The 25,501-nt window shown below is 39.6% G+C and overlaps 1 protein-coding gene across 2 annotated transcripts; it reads right to left on the bottom strand.

Moving 5' to 3' along the window:
• Window positions 1–5,697: 5,697 nt before the first annotated feature.
• On the bottom strand, window positions 5,698–25,192 carry NMI (N-myc and STAT interactor). Of its 2 annotated transcripts, XM_028830388.2 has the most exons (8): window positions 25,096–25,192; window positions 18,548–18,634; window positions 17,630–17,725; window positions 14,467–14,629; window positions 11,085–11,191; window positions 10,811–10,997; window positions 6,923–7,029; window positions 5,698–6,108 (listed from the first exon to the last, which is right to left on the bottom strand). In XM_028830388.2, exons 2-8 carry the CDS (start codon window positions 18,626–18,628, stop codon window positions 5,926–5,928), a joined length of 924 nt encoding a protein of 307 aa, XP_028686221.1. In that variant the 5' UTR covers window positions 18,629–18,634; window positions 25,096–25,192; the 3' UTR covers window positions 5,698–5,925. The 2 variants fall into 2 exon arrangements, with proteins under 2 accessions (XP_028686221.1, NP_001244571.1); NM_001257642.2 differs by lacking the exon at window positions 25,096–25,192 and having other exon boundaries at window positions 5,713–6,108; window positions 18,548–18,635.
• Window positions 25,193–25,501: the final 309 nt, after the last annotated feature.

Below are 25,501 nucleotides of genomic sequence, written 5' to 3' on the forward strand. Positions count from 1 at the left end.
TTTGCTCATATTGAATGTCTTTCTTGCTTTCCCTAACTCGTAACTGAAGTCTCCATTCTCTTCCAGAAAATGATGAGAGGTCTAGGATTAGAGTTGGGAATTCAGGTCAACCTGTCTGTGCCATCGAACATGACCTAGAGTAACCTTTAATCATATATGTGCCAAACTATTCCAACACCCTTGAAGGAAGAGGACTCCAAATGTGGCCAAATTATTTTAGCAGCATATTACTAACTAGAACTGCATCAAAGAAAATCTTTTAACATCTTATAGCCCTAATTATAAGGCCTCTTGCCTCACTGTACTTTTCTGTCTTGAAGCTTTAATAAAATCAAATTGGAGGGCCTGACACGGTGGCTCATGCCTGTAATCCCAGCACTTTGGAAGGCCGAGGTGGACAGATAACGAGGTCAAGAGATCGAGACCATCCTGGCTAACACAGTGAAACCTCATCTCTACTAAAAATACAAAAAAATTAGCCGGGCGAGTTGGCACACCCCTGTGGTCCCAGCTATTCAGGAGGCTGAGGCAGAAGAATCACTTGAACCCGGGAGGTAGAGGTTGCAGTGAGCCGAGATTGCGCCACTGCAACCAGCCTGGGCGACAGAGTGAGACTCCGTCTCTAAAGAAATACATAAATAAAATCAACATTTTCCTGAACATTTTTCATTTGTGATACCAAAAAACTAAATCAAAACCCATTACAGGATGTTTCACCTGTATCTTGGTAATTACTTATTTTCATAAAACCCTGGGATGTGTTATGAAAATTTCCAAAAATAGAATAAAGAAAACATGTTTAGGTAAGTGGGATTCAGTGCTGAAATGGAACGATGAGGTAGTCCTTGGTTACACTGTTAGTGAAAGTACAAACCAATGCCTACCTTTCTAGTAAGCAATGCTGGCCTCACTTAACAAGATCCTGAAAAGAGTTTTTCATCCTTCTGCCTTTCAACCTAGTAATTATCACCTTGAAGTAAGGTCAGAACTGCAGAAAATGACTTATGTACCAAGACATATAAGGACTTATGTACATCAGAATATTTATAAGTGTGAAGAAATTAGAAACAACCTCATTCCCAACAATAAGGAAGTAACAAATAGCATAGGATATATGGGTATATTTACAGCATTCAATGTGATGTGGTTAGGGGGGAAAAAAACGAATGGAAAGGAGAACACAAAAATATTCACCATTATCTCTGGAGATGTACTTTTGGCGATTCTTATTATCTCCATTATACTATGTGTATTTTTCAAGATTGAGCATCTTTTCTTTTTTAATACCAAGCAGGTATCATTAATGCTGTTCTCCATACAGTTTTGGCTTTCTGCCTTCCAACCATATGGTAAGAATGAACATCCAGGCTCCTTTATGGTTGGGTAGGTCCATATGCTTAGTTCTGAGTTGTGAGTGGAAGTGACAAGTATCATTTCTGGGCCAAAAATTTAATTACCAGTTAAAGACCCTGCAAAGCTCTTTTCTTCCTCTGGCATGACATCTAGCAGTAGTAGAGATGGTGGCTGCCATGAGCTCGGGTCCTTAAGTGTTTACCATGAGCAGAGCTCTTTTTGTTGAACCATCAATGGCCATGTAGCTTGAGGAAGGAATAAATGTGTGGTGTTTTAAGTCTCTGAAATTTAAAAAGATTTAACATTTAAAAATTTTAAATTTTAAACATTTTCACATCAGCATCACATAGCCTATTCTGATTGATACAGAAATTGGTATTCTGAAGTAGAGTACTACTATGGCCAAGAGAAAAACACACAATCCAAACACTACTTGAAATACATGGCTTTGGCTTAGAGGCCAAGTGGCAGATAATAAGAGAATAGACATCAGAGATTAGAAGGAGGTGACCCACATTATGTAGTATAAAAGTACTTTGTAAAACTGTCATGTGATAGCTTGGAAAGCAGATAATGTACCTAATTAGTTTGTGGTTTTGGGAGGTTTTTTTTTTTTTTTTTTTGAAGTATGGGAAGCAGAAAGTTACTAGCATTTGTCTGTTATCATTGAGTGCGTTTAACAAAGTAATACAAGAAAGAAATGACTTTAGACAAGAACTGACCGGTTTGAAAGCAGGAATGAAAGGGAATAGAGAAAATCCAGAAATGTGAACTTCCAGCTTATGGGGTTGGAAGAAACATTTCTCATTCCCAAATAATAAACGATAAAACCAAGAAACCTGTTGAATAACAAAGACTGGTTAGAACTCCGGTTTATGGCGGGGATCAAATCAAGGTGTAAATCTCTAAATAGATTAAGAGCTCTCAGAGTGAAAACACCAATTAAGGTTGTGGAATACAGTAAACCCTTTCAATTGGACAAAATAGCTCAAGGAAATGAAAGCAAAAGTGTGGCCTGATAGACCCAAAGTATTTGTAATTAAATGAGGAGAGTGAAAGAAGCATGAGGCTAAGAAAGCAGAGAATAGTAGCAACTCTAAAAAGTAAGTCTAGAAAAGAACTGTGGATGTGTAAGCTTGCCGGAATAAAATAGACAAGATGCCTATTGAGTTTTTCCATTTTACCAGCTAAATAACCACTACTCCAGACTAAAGAGAACATGACTGTTCAAAACTTTAATAATTTTGGTCACAAACATTGATCATAGGAAGTGCACTAGGGAAGCTTTTCAGATTCCAAGAAGAGATTTCAAATGCCCATTCTAGGTATGGCCAAGAAGAATAATGGAAAAAGGAAGAATGTTCAACTGGGAGGCGGAGGTTATAGTGAGCTGAGATCACACCACTGCACTCCAGCCTGGGTGACAGAGTGAGAATCCACGTCAAAAAAAAAAAAAAAAAAAAGAAGAATGTTCAAGAGCCATAAGGACAATGAGCAGGAGAATTCTTAGAGAATGGAATCAGGACCTAATCCAAATTCCACACCCTTGGAGTATGGAGCACACATCTACTGAATGGGATTTCAGAATTGCTTTGGCCCAGTGACTGCTGTGTGTCTCCCATTCATTCCCCTTCCAAGTGTAAGAGTTTATTGCAATTATCTTATTCAAGTTCCACTACTCTGTATTGGATGCGTGGGGGTCTCTGCATAAAGAGGAGTAACATTCAGACCTGATGTAGAGCACTTAGGATTCATGCACTTTGAATTTAATATCACGATTGGATGGAACTTTTTGTTTTTTGTTTTGCTTCCTTAAGGATGAGATGACTTTGAGTGTATTTTGTGTGAGAAGAGGAATGAACTAAATATTGGTGGTAAGACAGGTAGGACAGGTAGGATATGCTGGTTATTATTCTGGCTCAGAGATATCCGGTTCTCCTAACTTTTGAAAAGACAGAATTTCCTAGTCATCAAATATATATTTAGATTTAAAAGAGAGATATATAAGCATATATATGTATATATTTACATTTTAAATAGAAAGAGGGTGTCACTATGTTGCCCAGGCTGGTCTCGAACTCCTGGCCTCAAGTGATCCTCCTATTTTGCCCTCCCAAAGTGCTGGGATTACACAGATGAGCCACCGTGCCCAGCCCAAGTCCCTCCTATTTGAATAGGGCCTTGTGACTATTTCTGACCAACGAGATGTGAGAAGAAATGACAAGAAGCACTTCTGGGTCATAGCATTTAGTTGCTAATACAAGACTTTCCAGATTTCATGTCTCCTCCCTCTCCTCCACCTCCATGATTCTTGTCTCAAGATGGAGTCTCTAAGTGATGAGGATAAACACAGTCCCCCTGCCAACCTGTGCTGGATAGTCAGCACGGGTAAGAATTGTTTAGGCCCATGAGGTTTGGCAGGTTGTTTGTTACCATGGCATTACCTAGCCCGTCCTGCCTGATAAATCAACAAACAGCAAGAGGAACTTGTAATTCCACATATGTATCTATCTGACTTATCGTATTGGCAATATCTGGAGTTAGCTCATCTTGGACATACATGTGAAGGCCCCTTTCTTAATATTCAGTATATTAAATAGTCAATATGTACTTTTGGTAAGTTTTCAAAGACAGCTGTCCTTCTGTAAAATCTCTAAAACTCTAGGAATAAGCAGGAGAGCCAGTACTTGTTTTCTGACATCCAGCCAGACTGCTCTTGGGGGAGGGGGAAAGGAATCCAAAGGAAAAGTATCATTTTCTAAGCTAGAAATGTTTATCAAAAAACACATATGAAAACTTAGAATTGAATTATCAATTTTACTGCCTGAAGTGGCCCCCCCAAAAAACAAAAGTGACTATTTCAACTTTGTCCTAAATAAATATTAACATAAAATTCTTCCTGGTAGGCAATCTGCCACAGACTATCAACAATGTCTTCCGTGCCTGTGAAACTGGCACAATGGAGATTAAAAAGGAACTTTAAAGTTTTCTTCTTACTATTTTTGAGAGCTTTAAATAGTCATTCTATTTTAAAAGAGTAATAGACATGAGGGATTTGTTTAAATGGTAAACATGAAGATTTATCATAAATTGTAGCTTTTAGGCACCATCTCTCATTCCTTAAAGGTGAAAATCAGTACTCCTGAGAATAATATAACTTTAAAAACTAAAAATGAAACATCAGAAGCAAAACTCGAGCTTTTCCTTTTGTTTGTTTTAGATGCCAGGCAGCATTCAATAGGTTTAGAACCTTTTCTAAAAGCCTTTCATTTCTGCCAGCGTTTTAATATGAATTTAATTCTGCTGCCAGCTCTTCATGAAACCTACCATGTCAGAATAGAAGTTGTCCAAAGGTTCTTTTTTTCCTTTTCTTTTTTTTTTTTTTTTTTATTTGAGACAGAGTCTCGCTGCAACATCCAGGATGGAGTGTAATGGCGCCATCTCAGTTCACTACAACCTCCGCCTCCCAGGTTCAAGCAATTCTGCCTCAGCCTCCCAAGTAGCTGGGATTACAGGCGCCCACCACCATGTCCGGCTAATTTTTGTATTTTTAGTAGAGACGGGGTTTCACCATGTTGGTCAGGCTGGTTTCAAACTCCTGACCTCAAGTGATCCGCCCACCTCAGCCTCCTAAAGTGCTGGTGGCGTGAGCCACCACATCCGGCCTAAAGGTTCTTTACCAAAAAGACTTTTACCTTCTCTGAATAGGAATCTTTAATTTTATCATTAAAGTTTCTGCAAGTTTTTAAAAACAGTGAGATGCTAGTAAACTGGGTCTCTTTCCAACTAAACCTTAAGCCCTTGGAGGGCAGTTACTGTGTTTTTACCTCCAGGCATTCCCCAGCATCGAGCATGATGAGTGATGAGTCACTAACTTTGTATTTACCTCTCTCTCCATGCCAAGGTTTTCAAACTCTTATACCAACTGTTTCCATTGTAAGTGCAAAAGAAAGAAAAAGCTAGTCCTTTACGAGCTCTATTTGGAGAGGGGATGGCTTGGAAGGAATCAAGGGACACATGGCACTTGCGTGAACAAAAATTCAAGAAAAAGACCATGCTCAGCTCTGAGAAGCTTTAGAGTTGTGGAGTGAAACACTACACACAGTGGAAAATTGTTGCTCTTGGAGTCCTTCGAATCTTCAGTTGAGTTTACAGGAATCACAAACTGCTGAATGTAACTGCCTTTGTTTTGGAAAATGTTAAGAGTCAAGTCTGCATATTGGTGGGCATGGGGCCACAACTGAATTGGCCCACAAGACCATAACAGGATAAGCCAGCACTAGCAGGGGACATCTGAATCACTTAAGGTTGATTTCAGCAGACATGGCACCAATACACATAATCTATAAACAAAACCTTTTATTACAGTGCATTTATTGTAATTGAAAACATGCAGCAAGCACCATTTGAAACAATGAAGATTCAGACACATGGAAATAAGTTTTGTATCTAAAAATAAATGGATGATAAAAATTAAAGTTTTCATTTTTTTAAGGAAAAGCATATTTATTTTTGTCAAACATTTACAGTAATCTGCGTTAAAAAGCTATAGTTTTCATGATTCTGTTAAGTCTATTCTTCAAAGTATGCTATGTGAGGTTGATCTAGAGAACACTTGACCACATCTACTTCTCCACCTCCATTCTTTGCCCGTTGAAAGTGAATGTTAATTAAATCCTCCACAATTTCTTCATCCATTTGAATGCCTTCCATTCCTGTCAGAAGCACTGTCCTCTTAGATGTTCCTGAAAATATCTAAGTAGGAAAAACAATGATAAATAGAAAGATTTCTGAGAGCTTTGAATTACAAAACTTTACATTCATAATCTGCTTAATATTTTTTACTTTATCTTAGAAGAGACAAGAAATCTTAGGAAGATTTTCCAAGCAAGAGAATATCCAAGTCAGATCTGAGTTTCAGAAAGAGAACTCTGATGGCATTATGGAACATAGAGGAAAGGGGGGAAGCTCTGGGGACAGTTTTAGAAAAAGAACTCTGGTGGCATTATGGAACATAGAGGAAAGGAGGGATGCTCTGGGAACAGAAGGACCAGGTAAAGAGGTAGTCAGAAGCAGAGCTGGCAAGATTTAGTGACCAAATGAATGTTGGAGGTGAAGCAAACTGAAGAGTTAAGTGAGTTCTAGCTTTTAAGTCAGTGGACTAGGTAGATGGTGGTACCATTGGATACCTGAGAAGGAAGAGGAAAAGGCAGCAGGTCTGGGATAAAGGTACTGAGTTCAGAGGAAGTAGGCAGGAATTCTTTCTCATGCTCACTGACAGTAGACACATGAGAGAAATGCAGCTATGTCTCCATGTACAAAAATAAAAATTGTGCCATTATCTGAGTAATTCCAGTTTTTTAAATTGTATACTAAAGTACAGTTTTGCATTAAAACACTCCTTCAAAAGACAAACTCATTTTGCACTAAGCAAAAATGAAGTAAAGAAACCATTTGGCTATCCCTCATTGATAAGATTCATATAGTAACAGACTCACAACAACTTTATTTTTTGTAGGGTGGGTTTGGGCAGTAAGTTCTCAAAATGAGAGAAAAGAGATGACTTTACCTGATACTTTCTCAAGTGTATTTCTGTGTATGGAGAAACAGTAACTCTATGGCAGGTTTGATTTATATAAAGAGGATATTCTTTCTTTTTCAAAATCTTGTCAGCAACTAAAAGCAAAGCAAAAACAATACTTGTCTCTTTTATATCACAAACATTTTTAACCAAAGTTAAAACTTCCTTCAAAAAGACCACTATTACAGTAAATACTGAGTTAAAAGATTAATTTTTAAGAAATTCTAAAACCCACTTTGAAGACTTCACAGTACATAATTTTGAAAACTACAAGACCAAACAATAATGAGGTTTAAAGGCTTCATTCCATCTTGAATTATTCACTGCAGTCAATCAATGCACAAAGGGTTGCAATGTCCTCAGACAGATCTACTTTGAGCTACAAAAAATACGATAGTTTTTTGCAGAAAGTAACCCACTCATCTAACAAGACTGGAATGTTTCCCAGTTTCTCAAAAGCCATAAGTGAAAACTATGATTAGAATACTATTAAAAAAATATTTTTTCAATATATTCAATAAACTTAAGTAATGATGTTAACCAAAGCAGGGAGGGGACTGAATGTCATCTAGAAAAGCTGAAAGGAAATAAAAATTCATCAGTTTTCTACAACACAAAGAATAGTCTATTTTTTAGCAGTATTTTTGTCTCCTAGAGGGATGAAAGGATGTGTATCAAGACTGTAACGTGTAACAGAAACAGTTCTTAGGAATATCCAACCATTTTTTTTATGACTCTTCTCACTCATCTACCTTGGATCAATCAGCAATACGGTACGATGATTAAGAGTGTAGGCCCTTATTGGTGAGGATATGGAGAAATTGCAACCCTGAGGCATTGCTGGTAGGAATGTAAAATGGTACAGCCACTGTAGAAAACAGTATGACAGTTCCCCAAAATATTAAAAATAGAACATGATATGATCCAGCAATTCAACTTCAGGGTATATACCCGAAATAACTGAAAGCAGGGACTCGGGCAGATACTTGCTCATTAATGCTCAGAGCAGTATTTTTCACAATAGGCCAATAGGCAAAAGGTGGAAGTAACCCAAGTGTCCACCAACAGATGAATAGATAAACAAAATGGATATATAAAATACACACACACACACATACACACACACACACGGAGAATATTATTCAGCCTTTAAAAAGGATGAAATTCTGATACCTACCACAACATGGATGGACCCTGATAACATTATGCTAACCAAAATAAGACAGACATGAAACGGACAAATATTGTATAATTCCACTCGAGTGAGGTACCTAGAATAGGCAAATTCATAGCAACAGAAAGTAGAATGGTGGTTACCAGGGGCTAGAAGAAGAAGTAATGGAGAATTATTGTTAAATGGGTACAGAGTTTCAGTTTGGGGTGATTAAAAAGTTCTAGAGATGGATAGTGGTGATGGCTGTACAACATTGTGAATGTACTTAGTACCTTTGAATTGTATATTTAAAAATTGTTAAAATGGTAAATTTTATGTTATATATATTTTATCACAGTTTAAAAAAAAAAAAAGAGTACAGGTCCTGAGTCAAATAGTCCAGCTTCAGTCCTAGCTCTGCTACTTATGAGCTATGTGGCCTTGGACATGTTGCTTGACTTCTTAAAGTCTCAGTTTCCTTTTCTGTAAAATAAGCATAATTACAGTAACTACCCTGTAGATTATTGTGATGAGTCAGTAAGACACAGTTTATGAAGTATCTGGAATATTTATCTCCAGAATACCTTCATATCCTTCAATAGTTACCTATAGGATCACCTATAACCTGCAAAAGTATTCTTCCCCGTCTGGCTAGATGTAACCTCTAGGAGAGCATCCCCAGATGGACACAGGTTCCATAGCTAGTACTATCTCTCATAGTAGAGTTATAAATTGCATTCTAGTTTATTTTATTTTATTTTATTTTATTTGGTTTTTTTTTTTTTTGAGACCGAGTCTCGCTCTGTCACCCAGACTGGAGTGCAGTGATGCAATCTCGGCTCTCTGCAACCTCTGCCCCTCAGGTTCAAGCAATTCTCCTGCCTCAGCCCCCCAAGTAGTTGGGACTATAGGGGTGGGACAGCACATCGGCTAATTTTTGTATTTTTAGTGGAGACGGGGTCTCACGATGTTGGCCAGACTGGTCTTGAACTCCTGGCCTCGACGGATCCACCCGCCTCAGCCTCCCAAAGTGCTGGGATTACAGGCGTGAGCCACTGCGCCTGGTCAGATTTTTTAAAATCCAGGATAAGACAAACTAACAGCAAATAGGCTAAATGAATATAGGAATTTGGCAAATTAAAATCTGGATGCTTGACTATGGAAATTTCCACCAAGTTACTGTTAATTTTCAAGACAACATATTATGGTAGCCCTCAAGACCCCTTCCTTTTGTAGCTCTCCCTAACACATCCCACCAGGATGTCCTAAACATCATCCAAAAGCTCAGGTCAAAAATGCACATTGGGCCGGGAGCAGTGGTTCACGTTTGTAATCTTAGCACTTTGGGAAGCCAAGGCGGGTGTATCACTTGAAGTCAGGAGTTTGACACCAGACTGACCAACATGGTGAAACCCCGTCTCTACCAAAAATACAAAAATTAGTCAGGCATGGTGGCATGCACTTGTAATTGCAGCTACTCGGGAGGCTGAGGTGGGAGAATTGCTTGAACCAGGGAAGCGGACGTTGCAGTGAGCTCCGATAGTACCACTGCACTCTAGCCTGGGCGACAGAGCAAGACTCTGTCTCACAAAAAAAAAAAAAAAAAAAGCATATTGATATTGTTTTAATGTGTCCAAAGAAAGACCTGGAAAGACACCAAAATAACCATAACGAACTAAATAGTAGGAGAAAGGGAAGTTTGAGAAAATGTCTCTCTCTTTTTTTTTTTTTTTTTTTTTGAGACGGAGTCTCACTCTGTCACCCAAGCTGGAGTGCAATGGTGCAATCTCGGTTCACTGCAACCTCCACCTCCCGGGTTCAAGCTGTTCTCCTGCCTCAGCCACCCAAGTAGCTGGGATTACAGGCGAGCGCCACCACACCGGCTAATTTTTTTGTATTTTTAGTAGACACGGGGTTTCACCATGTTAGTCAGGCTGGTCTCAAACTCCTGACCTCATGATCTGCCTGCCTCGGCCTCCCAAAGTGCTGGGATTACAGGCATGAGCCACTGGGCCCGGCTGAAATGTCTCATTTTTACTAAATGTGTGTTCTGTATTATTTCACCCTCTTTAAAAAAGCATGTATTACTTTGTCATGAAAAAATCTAATCCATCAATTTTCTTTTTTAATTTTGTTTTTTGAGACAGTGTCTCACTCTGTCTCCCAGGCTGTAATGCAGTGGTGCAATCACAGGTCACTGCAGCCTCGACCTCCTGGGCTCAAGTAATCCTCCCTCTTCAGCCTCCTGAGTAGCTGGGACCACAGGCATGCACCACTATGCCTGGCTATCTTGGCTCACTGCAACCTCCACCTCCCGGGTTCAAGTGATTCTCCCTGCCACAGCCTCCCGAGTAGCTGGAATTACTGGCACCTGCCACCATGCCCAGCTCATTTTTGTCGTTTTAGTTGAGATGGGGTTTCGCCATGTTGGACAAGCTGGTGTCGAATTCCTGACCTCAAGTGATCTGCCTGCCTCGGTCTCCCAAAGTGCTGGGATTACAGGGTGAGCCACCGCACCCTGCCTATCTGCAGCAATATTATTGTTCCTAGCACTGTCCCTAGAAATAATTTCCTACACTCTACTATTTTATAAGATTTTTTAAAATCCCAATTATCATGCTAATACATTCCAAATAAAAGAAGTAGAATAGGAATACTTTCAGAAACAACAGAACATGACTGAAATGGCAGAGCGTCTGTTAACCTTCTACACCCTTGAGTACCTCCAGTCTCCACGAACGTGATGACCGCACTCCCGGACTGTCTGTCATAGTCCACGTGGTCCACCTCTCCACCTCCATTTCGGGACTTACAAAAGCTCAGCTCTAGTTTGTCTCTCATCTGATCTTCAGGCAGTGTGTCAGGAATTTCAGTAACATTGATTTTCATTTTAGAAACTTCTACATAAACCTGGAAAATGATTTGATGGTCAGAAATATGGATAAAAGAAGTGCCTATGATGAACAGAAATCCAAAAAATTTTAATCATCCTGTTACCTGGAATCTGACTCCTGAGTTTAATGGGACAGGCTTGGCCGTAATCTCCAGATTTACATCTTTTATCCGCACCTGATGTTTACTCATGCTTACCACATTTTGGGCAACTGAAAAATAATTCGGGAAGGAAGTATTAATTTCCAATATTTTAAGAATTGTTATGCTTTTGGTTTAAGAACAAATTATCCTGAATATTTTTAATTTTCTTTAATATTAAAGAGTCTAATTTAAAAAATTTGGCAGGGGGTGGTTCCAAGTGATAATGGTCTTGCCACCAAAATAGAATATATATTTTGGGGGGTCAGGGAGAAGGGGGACTGGATCTCACACTGTCACTGAGGCTGGAATGCAGTGGTGTAATCATAGCCCACTGTAACTTCAAACTCCTGGGCTCAAGAGATCCTCCCACCTCAGCTTCCAGAATAGCTAGGATTACAGATACATGCCACCACGCCTAGCTAATTTTTTAAACTTTTTGTAGAGACGAGGTCTCACTTTGTTGCCCAGGCTGCCCTGGAACTCTTGGACTCAAGTGATCCTCCCACAGCAGACTCCCAAAGTACTGAGATTACAGGCATGAGTCACTGCTCTTGGTTCCAAAGTAGAATATATTAATGTCAAAGTACATCAGCAAAATCACAATGTAGAAGTTCTCAAGTTCTAGATTCACCTCATAAGATGAATCTTTTCTCTTATCTCTTAAGAGATAAGCCTAACGATCTTCCAGAATTCATATATTACTTCAGCTCAGCCACATACCCTTCCTTCCACTGTTAACCATTACCAGAGGATTCCTCTAGTACATTAATGCACAGCCAGAAATTCTCCCATGTTCAGTAAGCTGGGAAAACTTTCATGGCTAAGTGTCATTTGTACAATTAGTCTTGATTTTACTTAACCTTATCATTTGTTACTCCTTCATGTTACAAGCACTAGAGCAATATATATTCATTTTCTTTGTCTCCTCAAAGATTACATGTTAAAGACTACATAGGCTGGAATATCAAAGGGTGAGTCTTTTTTTCTGTCATACTTAATGATGAATTTCACTTTTGCAAAAATACTCTTGAAATCATTCTTTAAAAAGTTGATAGTCCTGCTATATTGATCACAAAGCCGTCAAGTCTAATTTACCTATGCAAATGGGAGCAGTTTAGTAAAATGCTAAAAGTCACTAGCACTCCAAAAAGCAACTCTATGTCAATTAAAAATGTGAGTGGGCATTTATTTTTAATTGTGTGGCATGAGTTTATAACACTTCACTTGTTGATATTTGGGACTGCTATTCCAATGTATCATGAAAATCAGTGACATTCACTCTCTGTCTTATAAAATCTCATATGTGTTTATGACAACCAGACCAGATGGCACCACATCACAGCTGGAGGAAGAGAAAAAAAGGGCCAGAAGGCAGGGCTTTGGCCATGTGGGAATTCAACTCAATGTACCAAAATATGACTCTATAACTTGGATGATGGTTTTTTGTTATTTTGTGTTTTTGTGTTTTTTTGCTAATGACAACAGACAGTAACAGAAAATATCAATGAGTAATACTCAGATGATCCTCTTTCCCTCCCACTCCTCCGCAAACCCCCAACATCTGGTGATCTGATGCAGCTGAGAGGGACCTCTTGTGTTTCAACTTTTGTGACTCTGACAATCAAGAGCCAACTCCTACTTAATTGTGTTTCAAACCTATTGCTGTCCCAGGAGATTGGGAGCTCAGAGCCTCGTCAAGGGTAGAAGCAATGATGTAGGTGCTTCTTTAGAGAATTCCATTTCCAACATTCCCAGGAAATTGCTGTGCAGAAACCCTGCCTCCCAAATCTTCATTTATATCTATCTTTTAGTTATATCCCGTTTACCAGGGACAGTCACCAATATGAGTCCTGAACTCCTCTTCTACCTATAGCAGTAGCTCCAGGGTGAAGGAAAACACACTGGTGATGTATGTCTTCTACATGCAGATACTGACCTGCTGGACATTTATTTTCAGGCTACAGTGGTGCACCAGTTGTCAGGAAACATGGGTTATAGACTGTCAGAAAATGAGCACTGGAAGGGCTGGGAACAACATCTGGTCCCTCACCACATAACTTAATAAAAGAACAAAGGCCTGGGCTGGTGGCCTACTGAGAGAAATATTGGCCCAGTGGAAGTACATGGACTCTCAGGGTTTGGCTCTCAGCTCTGCAATTAACTGTAAAGACTTTAACCAAGTTACTTATCTTCTTTAAGTTTCTGTTTCCTTATCTGAAAAAGTCCTAACATGTAGCAATAATAACAACTACCATTCATTAAGTTTGTATTAAGTGTCCGACATTGTGTGAAGTATTTTATCAACATTTCTCATTTAATACTCAAAGCAGCCTCATGAAGTAGGAACTACCATGAAGCACCTGTATAAAACGCTGAGGTTTATAAAGAACCCATCCCAAATCATGCTTCTAGGAAGGGACAAGGCTGGCACTCAAAGCCAGATCCTCCCCATTCAGGAACCCCCAGCTCTGACTAGGGACCCTCACCATGGCAGACTTAGCAAACATCAGGTCTCATCCCAAATCTCTAACTCCCAGGCTCTTTCCATTCGTCGGCTATGTGCCCTCAGGTAAATCACTTAAACATCCTCAGAATCTGTTTTCTGGGCTCTGGCATGTCTATATTTAAAGTACACAATAATAACTATCCTATCCTCCTACATTTATGGAATTGTGTGAATATAAGATGTGATAATGTGGCCAGGTGCGGTGGCTCAAGCCTGTAATCCCAGCACTTTGGGAGGCCAAGACGGGCGGATCACGAGGTCAGGAGATTGAGACCAGCCTGGCTAACACGGTGAAACCCTGTCTCTACTAAAAAATACAAAAAACTAGCCGGGCGAGGTGAGGGGCGCCTGTAGTCCCAGCTACTCGGGAGGCTGAGGCAGGAGAATGGCGTGAACCTGGGAGGCGGAGGTTGCAGTGAGCTGAGATCCGGCCACTGCACTCCAGCCTGGGCAACAGAGCGAGACTCCGTCTCAAAAAAAAAAAAAAAAAAGATGTGATAATGTTTCTGAGAACTGTACAAGCTCTACTACCTTGATATATTACTATCATTATTTGGAGGTAGCATGTGGAGTAGAAAGAGGCTGGTATTGGACATCATCATAACACCTGGATTTAAGTCCCACAGTCATGGCTTTCTGAATAAGAGATCATATTCAAGGCACTTGTCTCAGAGTCAGTTTTCTCATCTGTAAAATGGGAATAATCATACCTGCCTCCGAATGTCACTATGAGGATAAGAAATAATATAAGCAAAGTAATATTAGCGAAGTAATAGCTAAATGTCTATGAAAGTGCTTTCCAAATAACATCGTCATATTTTTTAACATTAGTCATACCTTCTTCTTTTTCAAAGGTGATAAGTGCTTGTCCCTTTTGTAGCTCATAAGGAACTTTCGAGCTCACTTGAAATGAACAGGAGATATTTGACAACTGGCTGTCATTCTCAGGAGTTTCAACTGATAAGAATTTCATCTTTGTTTCAGGAATATCCTCTTTAATCTAATCCAAATGAAAATGTTTGATTAAAATCAAGACAAGAAATAACTTAAGTTCTTCCAATGATAATGTAATTTGGTCAACCAATAATTCATTCCCCACTGATTTTAGAACCTTATAGAATATTGAGTATGGTCTTACTTAACATCTTTAGTAATTGCTTTTTCCCATGTAAGTACTCAGTAAAGTAATCAAATGCTGATCTTTTAATATCATTTCACAGATGAAATTAAAAATACATAATCCTCTCACTTTTTTCTAATCAATGTTTAAACTGTCAATATTGTACGGTGTTCAATTCTAAAGCCTACATCATTCATGTAAATAAGGAATTTTTAAACAAGTGTCAATAACAGACTATCTCAAAAGGAAGTCATTAGATAGCATGTTTAATTTTGCTGCAAAGTATGAAATATAGTGTTGGGTATAATATGGTATTTCAAATCCAGATAATTTCATCCAAAAAGAAAGACTCCAGAATTAGGTAACTTTATTTATTTATTTATTTAGAGACAAAGTCTCACTCTGTTGCCAGGCTGGAGTACAGTGGTGTGATCTCGGTTCACTGCAACCTCCATCTCCCTGGTTCAAGCAATTTTCCTGCCTCAGTCTCCCAAGTAGCTGGAACTACAGGCATGCGCTACCACACCCAGCTAATTTTCGTATTTTGTATTTTCAGTAAAGACAGGGTTTCACCATGTTGGCCAGGATGGTCTCAATCTCTTCACCTCATGATCCACCTGCCTTGGCCTCCCAAAGTTCTGGGATTACAGGCGTGAGCCACCACACCTGGCCTAGAATTAGATGATGTTAAATTTATCAAATTTACAAATTCCACCTTCCCCAACACCTGCCCATCAACTTTTTAACCATTACCACAACTTAGGTTCATAAAAAACGAGAAGGGACAGTATCAACAAAAATTGTAAGCTGAGGCTGGGCAGGTGGCTCACACTCGTAATCCCAGCACTTTGGGAGGCCGAAGCAGGCAGATCACCTGAGGTCAGGAGTTGGAGACCAGCCTGGCCAACATGGTAAAACCCGTCTCTAATAAAATACAAAAGTTAGCTAGGCGTGGTGGCAACCGCCTGTAATCCCGGCTATTCAGGAGGCTGAGGCAGGAGAATCGCTTGAACCAGGGAGGCAGATGTTGTAGTGAACTGAGATCGCACCATTGCACTCCAGCCTGAGCAACAAGAACAAAACTCTGTCTCAAAAACAAACAAACAAACAAACAAACAAACAAAAAAATTGTAACCTGAAAGATAAAGGTAGGTCGTTACACTTAGCCGCTTAGAATTATTGGGATTAACAGATTTGTATAACCACACATAAAAGCACAAATGAGCTAGGTGCTTGCATTTCTATTTCCCATGGTTATTTTACATGCTGAAAATGACAGAGATGAGAAATATTCAGTGAGTCATTCGATTTAATCTTACATTTATTCTTTGCCTGTACACATAACTCCAGTGGAACTTCTGATTACGGTAAGGCTGACATCAAAACAATCTACAATGTCTGAGAAAAGGCAGACTGTTACCCAATAATGCAGAAATACCCAGTATATGCTGAGGAACCAAGGCCTTTCTGAAATTAGAGTGAGAAAGCTTGATTCTATTTCTGACCACACTGTGACAGAGCAAATTCACTTCAGCTCTCTGATCATGGGTTCGGTCCCCTGCAAAGTGGGTGGACTAAGGCTGGCTGGTTTCTAAAGGCTCTCTGGGTTGTAAGACTGCATGATTCTAGCTCCAGTCTGAGAAGTAACCAGAATCTTAACAGAGTCTTCTGCAAAGTCACCCATCTCATAAACACAGAAAACCTCACTTCCTGATATTCAATGTCCTATCTCCCACTTCAGAAACAAAAAGAGTCAATGTTTTAATTTTTTTTTTTTTTTTTTAGGCGGAGTCTCGCTCTGTCACCCAGGCTGGAGCACAGTGGCGCAATCTCAACTCACGGCAACCTCCGCCTCCCAGGTTCAAGCAATTCTCTGCCTCAGCCTCCCAAGTAGCTGGGATACAGGCACCCGCCACCATGCCCGGCTAATTTTTTTTTTTTTTTTTTTGTATTTTTGGTAGAGACGGGGTTTCACCATCTTGGTCAGGCTGGTCTTGAACTCCTGACCCCATGATCCACTCGCCTCAGCCTCCCAAAGTGCTGGGATTATAGACATGAGCCACCACGCCCAGCCTGAATGCTTTAATTTTTTAACAATCTGAGTTGTTAAGAAAAAAAATGGGTGAAAATTATGTATATTTAAAATACAGGAAAATTTAGGAGAGAATTTAAATAGTGAGGATTAATATATGTCCAATTTTTTAAACTGTGAAACTCATTTAAATTAGCAAAGCACCTTGGATGAGAATAATAATAAAAGAACTCAGTGAGAAAAGCCAGAATTTGATCCAACAGTGATTTGCTAATGATCATCTTTTTTTGGTAAATTTTATTAATGTTTGCTTTGGTAAATTTATTAAAGTGTATAAATAATAGAAAAATGCATGTATCATAAGTACAGCAAGATGCAATTTTACAAAGCTAACACATATGTGATTGGCACACAGATGACAGGCAGAACATGACAACACTCCAGAAACTCCCTTGGGTCCCCTTCCGGGTCTTACCTGCTTCCAAAAGTAACCACTGTTTTAACTTCGAACATCCTGCTTTTGCTTAATTTAAAGGGAAGCATATGGTACGCCCTCATCTGTCTTTTTTGTGTTAACATTGTGTTTATGAAACTCATTTGTGTTGCTGCATGTCGTTATGATCTGTTCATTCTCATTGCTGTGTAGTTTTCTATCATATGACTATACCCCACTTCACTAACTCATCTATTATGAAGGAATCATTGGGTTGTTTTCCATTTTGAACTATTACAAATGGTGGTGCCATGGATGATAAGGTTTTAAAAATGAATTTTATATAATTAAAATGCTTTTTCCAAAAACCATGCGTCCATCAAAAATGTAGTGTATAAAATAATTAAGAGAGTACCTGGAATTCTCTGGTAGCCTCTTGTAACTCCGTTTCGAGCTTTTGGATCTCCTTCTTTAGTTGAATATTTTCCTTTGTCATTTCATCAATTAGTTCCTTAAAAATATCAAACGGTACCAAAGAAAGTAAATAGCCCCAAACTCATTTTTCTGAATGAACTAAAGACTATAAATTTCTCTCATCCTGAGCAAAGAAAGACATTAGACAGTCTCAGAATAAATATGACTATGTGCATAATGCATTTGTTGAATATTTTACATCATCACCTGTCCATTCTAACATTGCCAACTAGTACTATCTCCATCATATAAATCAGGAAACCACCTTTTACACTAGGCCAAAGTCACAGAAATTTGTATAGTAAGGCAAAGATTGAGATCAGATCTTCTGAATATTACTTCAGTGCTGCATCAACTCCTTTCTTAGCTATTTGTGACCATGATAAGACTTTTAAATTGCACTGTAATAGCGGACATATTCTGGGGCAGTTTGTTGTTGTTGGTGGTGGTGGTGGTGTTTTTAATTATCTGTGATTCCCATAGTATCCCATAGTACACAGCTGCCTTAACAAGCCAGACATATGACCTTGGGGAAGTAGTTTAATCTACCTGGCCTCTGTTCCCTCTTGGGGTCTAATGAGATACTTGCTAACTGTGCTCTTAACTTGTTGATGCAAATCCAAGAAATGAGGGTGTGAGTGAGAAAGCAGCTAGTGTTGTAAGCCTTATATGAGAAAGAATAAAAATACGACACTTCTTGTAAGACTTAAATAACATAATGGAAGTTAAAAAATTTTTTAAAGCCTAACAGCCTCCCAAATTCAAGGTAATGTTGGACAAAGACATACAAAACATGCCTTACTGCAAAACTAATAGATATAAATTAATTTTTAATAATACCCAGTAATTTCCTTTTTACCTTATTTTGTTCATCTTTTATAAATTCATGTGGCCCATGCTCCTTAAGAACTTGTTGTGTGTTGTCTTTATCAGCTTCCATGATTCCCTAACATTATAAAAAATAAATATTGTAAGCATAGCATATATACACAAATTTCAGAACAAAGAAATAACAACTTTTACCCTTTTATGGAAGAAACATCTCTCTTCTTTGCTATATCTTTTTTCCTATCATCAAAGGCTTTATTCTCATATGGCTTATATCCAAACAAAGTCTGTATTTCAATAACTCCTTTTTTTTTTTTTTTTTTTTTTTGAGACAGAGTCTCACTCTGTCGCTCAGGCTGGAAGGCAATAGTCTGATCTCGGCTCACTGCAATCTCTGCCTCCCAGGTTCAAGAGATTCTCCTGCCTCAGCCTCCCAAGTAGCTGGGATTACAGCTACCTGCCACCATGCCCAGCTAATTTTTGTATTTTTAGTAGAGATGGGGTTTCACCATGTTTGTCAGGCTGGTCTTGAACTCTTGTCTTCAAGTGATGCGCCCCCCTCAGCCTCCCAAAGTGTTGGGATTACAGGTGTGAGTCACCACCACGCCTGGCCACTATTTCAAATAACTTTCACATCTATAATATGTAAAAAGATTCTAAAAATCCTTTGCTTTTCAACAAAATAATATACAGAAACTAATGAACATTAATGTTCCTTTGTAGTTCATATTCCAATCATAATATCATGCTCCATTTTAAAAGAATACTATTTTGGTTTTCCAACATTTTTCAAAGGTTTTGATTAAAATATTTAATTCTCCCTATTGTTCTCCCCAAATATAAACAAAGTCAAAGTCAAGAGGCCTCCAACATATGCTTTCTCTACACAGGTGTTCTTACCTGGAGCTTTCACTAACTCTCCCGCTGGGTCCATAAACATGGATTGGGAAGAAATTACATGTTTATTTCTAATAACCTCTAATTGAAGCTTAGCATTCTCTTCAATTATGAATATTGTAACAAACTATAGTAGTATTCACAGCACCTGTGATAGTCACCAGTAGAAAGCACAGTTTCATAGAATATTGTTGCAGATATGCTAAAATAGTTTGTGTCTAACGTTGCTTCTACATTAGTTACTAAGCTCAACACTAGGTCTTGTAATACATTGTAATACATTGATATATATCACTATATCAAACATTTGCTTTTAAAATAGTCTGATAACCATATTTTAATACAATTGATTTCTGGCCAGGCGCAGTGGTTCACGGCTGTAATCCCAGCACTTTGGGATGCCAAAGCAGGTGGATCATGAGGTCAAGAGTTTGAGACCAGCCTGACCAACATGGTGAAACCCCATCTCTACTAAAAATACAAAAAAGAATTAACTGGGCGTGGTGGCAGGTGCCCATAATCCCAGCCATATTTCAATACAATTGATTTCCTTTGTAATTCTAAGTATTTTATTTTATGCATTTAATGTTTTGTTTTTTTTTTTTTTTAGATAGGGTCTCACTTTGTTGCCCAGGCTGGAGTGCAGTAGGGCACGAACACGCTCACTGCAGCCTCAACATCCCAAGCTCAAGTGATCCTCCCACCTCAGTCCCCCAAGTAGTTGGGACTACAGGTGTGCGCCACCATGCCCAGCTAATTTTTGTATTTTTTGTAGAGATGGGTTTTCACCAAGTTGCCTAGACTGGTCTCGAACTTCTGGGCTCAAACAATCCGCCCCCCTTGGACTCCCAAAATGCTGGGATAGGCCACCATGCCTGCCCCCACCAAATTTTTTTTTTTTTTTTTTTTTTTTTTTTTGGAGAAAGGCCCATAGGATTTGCCAAGCTGGCAAAGGAATCCATGGTACAAAAAATTTAAGAACTCTTGCCTACATATGAAATTACTGAGATGAAAAACTCCCAGATCAAAAATGGGACAAAGGATATCATGATTCTATGTTTTTAGATACACATTAATAAACAGTCTGCAATATAATTTTCCAAGATTTCAAGTGGCTAAATTCTCAATATTCTTGAAAGAGAAATAAAAGACATCTATTCCTCCTTAAAAATAAAATAGAAGACTAGCAAATACTTAGCCATGTCTCAGTTTAGTTAGAAGAGTGTCAAAAAAAAAAAAAAAAAAAAAAAGAGGAGAGTCGCATAACACCCAGATCTTGGTTTCTAATAATATTCTTCAATATAAGAAACCAGGGCTCATTGGAGCAATGGCTGATTCTGGGTCTGGGGCATAAAATATACAAAATAAGCCTGGAATATCTTGTAGAGCTAGAAAAGTAAAAAGCACTAAAACACATGCACAGACACATACAATATGATGGGAGTATGTGAAAGGGACATGGGGAGCCAACTGAAAGACGTCCAGTGGCCAAAGGTACATACAGATAATAGGAGCCAAGTTTTTCACCATTGAGAAGATAATTATAAATATGGAAAGGGAGAAAACGAGAATAAATACTGTTGATTGGAACTAGATTTCAATGTAATCCTATGGCTGTGGTTTCTGATTGATGAGATAGATAGATAGATAGATAGATAGATAGATAGATAGATAGATAGAATGAAATAAATGCCTGTGTGTGATTACCTGGGTGTGGTGGCACATGCCTGTAATCCTAGCTACTTGGGAGGCTGAGGCAGGAGAATCACTTGAACCCTGGAGCTGGAGGTTGTAGTGAGCTGAGATAGAGCCACGGCACTCCAGCCTGGGCAACAGAGTGAGTCTCCGTCTCAGGAAAAAAAAAAAAAAAGAAATGCCTATCTGTGTATTTTGGATATATACAAATATGTATATACCCTAGTTCTGTCTGTTGAGAAGGCCTGGGAGAGTAGATACAACCCCAATGAGCAATGAGCACACTCAGCACCCAGACTTTGGTTTCTAATATTATTCTCCACTAAAAGGAACCAGGACTCTTTAGAGAAATGGTTGATCCCAAAACCAGGACGGAAAAACTGCAAGATGAGCCTGGGACATCTTATGATGCCAAAAAGTAAGGAAATGCTTAAAGAATGATGACATGTTGGAAGGACACAGAATCCACCTTGAGATGGTTTTCAGTGGCCAAATCTGGGGATAAATTAAAGATTAAAATAGAGAATGGTAGTAATGATTAAATTTATTGATTAAAGTAAAAAACTGAGTCCAGATAAATTAGAAATGTTGGTGAAGAAAGGAATTTTTAGTTACCTTCAAAATAGTTCCCCACAAAATGTTTATTAATTCCAAAGAAGAAAAGAGTAACTTTATACTGGAGAAGTCTGGCAGACATCAACATAACGAGATAATCAAAGTAAATAATGGAATAAATCAAAATAACGAAACATATTACAAGGTGCACTGAGAACACAATGTAACTTCGACGATAGTCCTGCCAAAGATGCATAATCTGAATCTAAGCATGAAGAAACATCAGACAAACTCAAATTGAGGGGTTCTACAATACAACTGCCCTGTTCTCTTCAAAAGCTTCAAGTTCAGAAGGCCAAGGAAAGACTAAGAAATGTTCACACTGAAGAGGACTAAAGACACATCACAACTAAATAGAAAGCATGATCCTCAACTGGATCCTTTTGCTATCATTGGGGCTCAGACACTGATACCCTGAAGTATGGCACTTTGACATCCTGAACTGAAGATGGCTCAAGGTCTCTCTGACCTCCCCCTCCTCCTCTGTGTCTCCCAAAGCACAGCATGAAGGTGCACTGATGTTTTCTTATCTGCCTAATTGTGGGACCTGACAGAAAACAGAACAATTACCTCTAGTCCCTTCCCTGAGTTTTTATTCTGAATTCATATCACAGAAAGAAGACTGAAGTCTGTCAACAAACCTGGACAGATACGTGTTACAACCACTGTCTGCTCTGCAAGCCCAACAGGCTTTGTACAAGGCCATTGTGTGTTCTTCGATTCCCTTGAATTCCCTTAGAAATCATTTACTAACCCCCTATAATCATCCACGATTCCCCATCTCCCTTTCCCCTAAAAAGTAGGGAATATAACCATCTGTACCCCATTGTGCAGTACAAGCACTATGTGATTTTTTCCCCTGTGCACATTAATAAATGTGTATGCCATTTCTCCTATTTAATCTGCCTTTGCCCTTCAGAGAGCAAAGAGGAAGTTTTCCCTTGACCCCTACACTATCCAAGACATTATCAGGACAACTGGTGAAATTCACATTGGATCTGATTATTAAATTGTAGTAAGGTAGCACTCCACATTCCTGATTTTGATGACGGTATTGTGGTTACGTTGGAGCACATCTTTTTTGTAGGAAATATATACTCAATTATATAATGATGATAGGTCACCAGATTGGAAATTTATTCTTAAATAATTTAGGAAAAGGAAAAGTTGTTTTACTGTACTTGCAACTTTTCTGTAAGTTTGAGATGGTTTGAGACGATATATATATATACACACACACATATATACACACACATATATACATATATATATTTAAACCACGTCTCTATCTCTGACACATACACACACACACAGAGCATACATATATATCGCTATTGTATCAACTGCAAAATCTTCCTAATGGTCAGCCATGGTCTGCTGCATTCTAACTCCAACTCACTTTCCAGTCTTATTTAGTCAATTCCTCAACCCAGTTCCCTAACCACACTGAACACGTGCATAGTTCCTTTTCTTTCCTCTGTCCCTCAAACTGTCACATCCTTCCTCCTCTCCTAACCTTAATCTCCATCTAATGAAATCTTACTCTTCTTCAAGGTCCATTCCAAATTTTCCCCAAGTTCCCAAAGCCTTTTCTGATTCCCCTAAAGGATGTTACTCCGCCTCCTTTGTCTCTTTTGTGGCACTTTAATTATGTGTGTACCTGTGTCATTTTCCATGACACGTCAGTAAAGATGTTGAGGGCTGGGACCATGTCTACTCCTCCCTGCAGACCTTCAGAGCACTTTCTCAGTATAAGCTTACACACTGAAAACACTCAATTTAGATAATTATGTGGGATCTTCAGTATTTGTTGGACTCAGGACGTCAAGTGCATATGAAGTCCTCATTACATTTCAGAAGACACAAACTGCAATGTTATTTAGTTGCTTTTTATCTTTATTATTGTGACAATGCCAATCTTCCTAAGAGCCTGTAATAAAGGTTCTCAGCATAAATGGCCTACTGTCTAACACCCCAAGAACGCTTTTGGCATCTTTACCGTCTGGATACTTTTGCTCTACGCATGAGTGGGATGTATGGTCATTCCTTTTATGCAATCATGTAGTAGGCAAAACAATGGCTCCCTCAAAGATGTCCACATCCTAATCCCAAGAATCTGTGATTACGTTTGTTTACATTGCAAATGCGAATGAAGGCTGCAGATTGAATTAAGGTTGCTAATCAGCTTGCTTTTAAATATGGAGAGAATCCTGGATTACCTGTGGGGGCCCACTGTAATCATGAAGATACTTAAAAGTGAAAGCGGAAGACAGAAGAGAGTCAAGAGTGCGATGTGAACCCAGAACTCTCAGAGGTGCAAAGTTGCTGGCCCTGCAGATGGAGGAAGGGCTACTGAGCCAAATGAGGTAGGTGACCTCCGGAAGATGGAAAGGGGATTCACCCCAAGAGCTTCCAGAAAGGAAGGCAACCCTGCCAACACTTTGATTTTAACCCAGTGAGACCTCGGTAGGACTGCTACGGAATCCTAAGATAGTAAATTGTGTGTGTGAGAGTGTGTGTATGTATGTGTGCGCGCGCGCGTTCCTATGTGTTTAAGCCACTAAATCCATGTAATTTGTTATGGCAGCGAATAAAAAAAAAAAACTAATACAAATCACCATCACCGTATTTCCCTAAGTATAGTCATATCACTGCGGTGCCAGGCCGTGTAGAATCGAATCTTCCTATATGCATGCCCGGCAGCAAAAAGAAAGAAAGGCAATAGAGCGCCTGCCTGTTGTACAGACTGGAAACATAGTATTCTCCTTAGGATGTCTCCTTCAAGAAAAACCTTGCCTATTCTGAAATGCCAGCCATGAACGCACAACACTGCCCCTGCCAAGAACCGTTTTCTTAAGAAATCCATTTTCCTGTAATCCTAGCTACTTGGGAGGCTGAGGCAAGAGAATCACTTGAGCTGAGGAAGCGGAGGTTGCTGTGAGCTGAGATCGCGCCATTGCACTCCAGCCTGGGCAACAAGAGTGAAACTCCGTCTCAAAAAAAAAAAAAAAGAAAAAAAAAGAAATCCATTTTCCGAAGAACTATCTCTAGAGAAACTTCGAGAAAACAGCGAGGAAACACAAATAACTTTATGTTTCAATTTCCTGAATGAAGCAAAGCAAACAAGTGACAGGGCTCGAAGCCCTGACGGCCCAGAGACTACACAGCGGGCCCAGGAGCAGGTGCGCCCCCTCGAAGGCGGCGTGGCCTCTGCAACCCGCCTGCGGGAAGCTCCCGGGAGCAGGATCTCAACCCTGGCGCTGTCCCACTCCCGTCGGCGCTGAGGTCCCCCGCCTCCCTTTCCACCTCCGCTCTCCAGCCCGGGAATGCCAGCGGCGGGAGTGGCAGCCGGGAAACGGACTCCCCACTCACCCGCGTCCGCCCGCCGAGCGCAGCTCGCCGAGGCCCAGCGCGCCCGCTCTTCCCGGAAAACAGCAGCGCCCGGGACGCCGGAACCCCCGGAGGCACTGGGAGGGGAAGGACCGGGCTGTCGTAACTGGTGCTGCCTCCTGCAGTAGCGCCTCGGGAGAACTGGGGTGTAGTTCTGAGGAGGTGGGCCTCGCAGGAACAGCTCAGGTCCCTGCGAAAGGAAAAAGTGAAAAAGAAAACTGCTTTAACGGCGATTTTTCTTTAGCACTTAACCACTGCTCAAATACTAAATCTGGTGTCTCCCATGATGATGAGTCACTAACAGAAAAAAAAAAGTTAGAACTAATTTCACTTTCGATTTTTAAAAAGGGGTGGTTTTGCGGAGAAAAGCAGAAGTATCCCTGAAGTT

This window comes from Macaca mulatta, chromosome 12 (assembly GCF_049350105.2).
Source record: "Macaca mulatta isolate MMU2019108-1 chromosome 12, T2T-MMU8v2.0, whole genome shotgun sequence".
NCBI lineage: Eukaryota > Metazoa > Chordata > Mammalia > Primates > Cercopithecidae > Macaca > Macaca mulatta.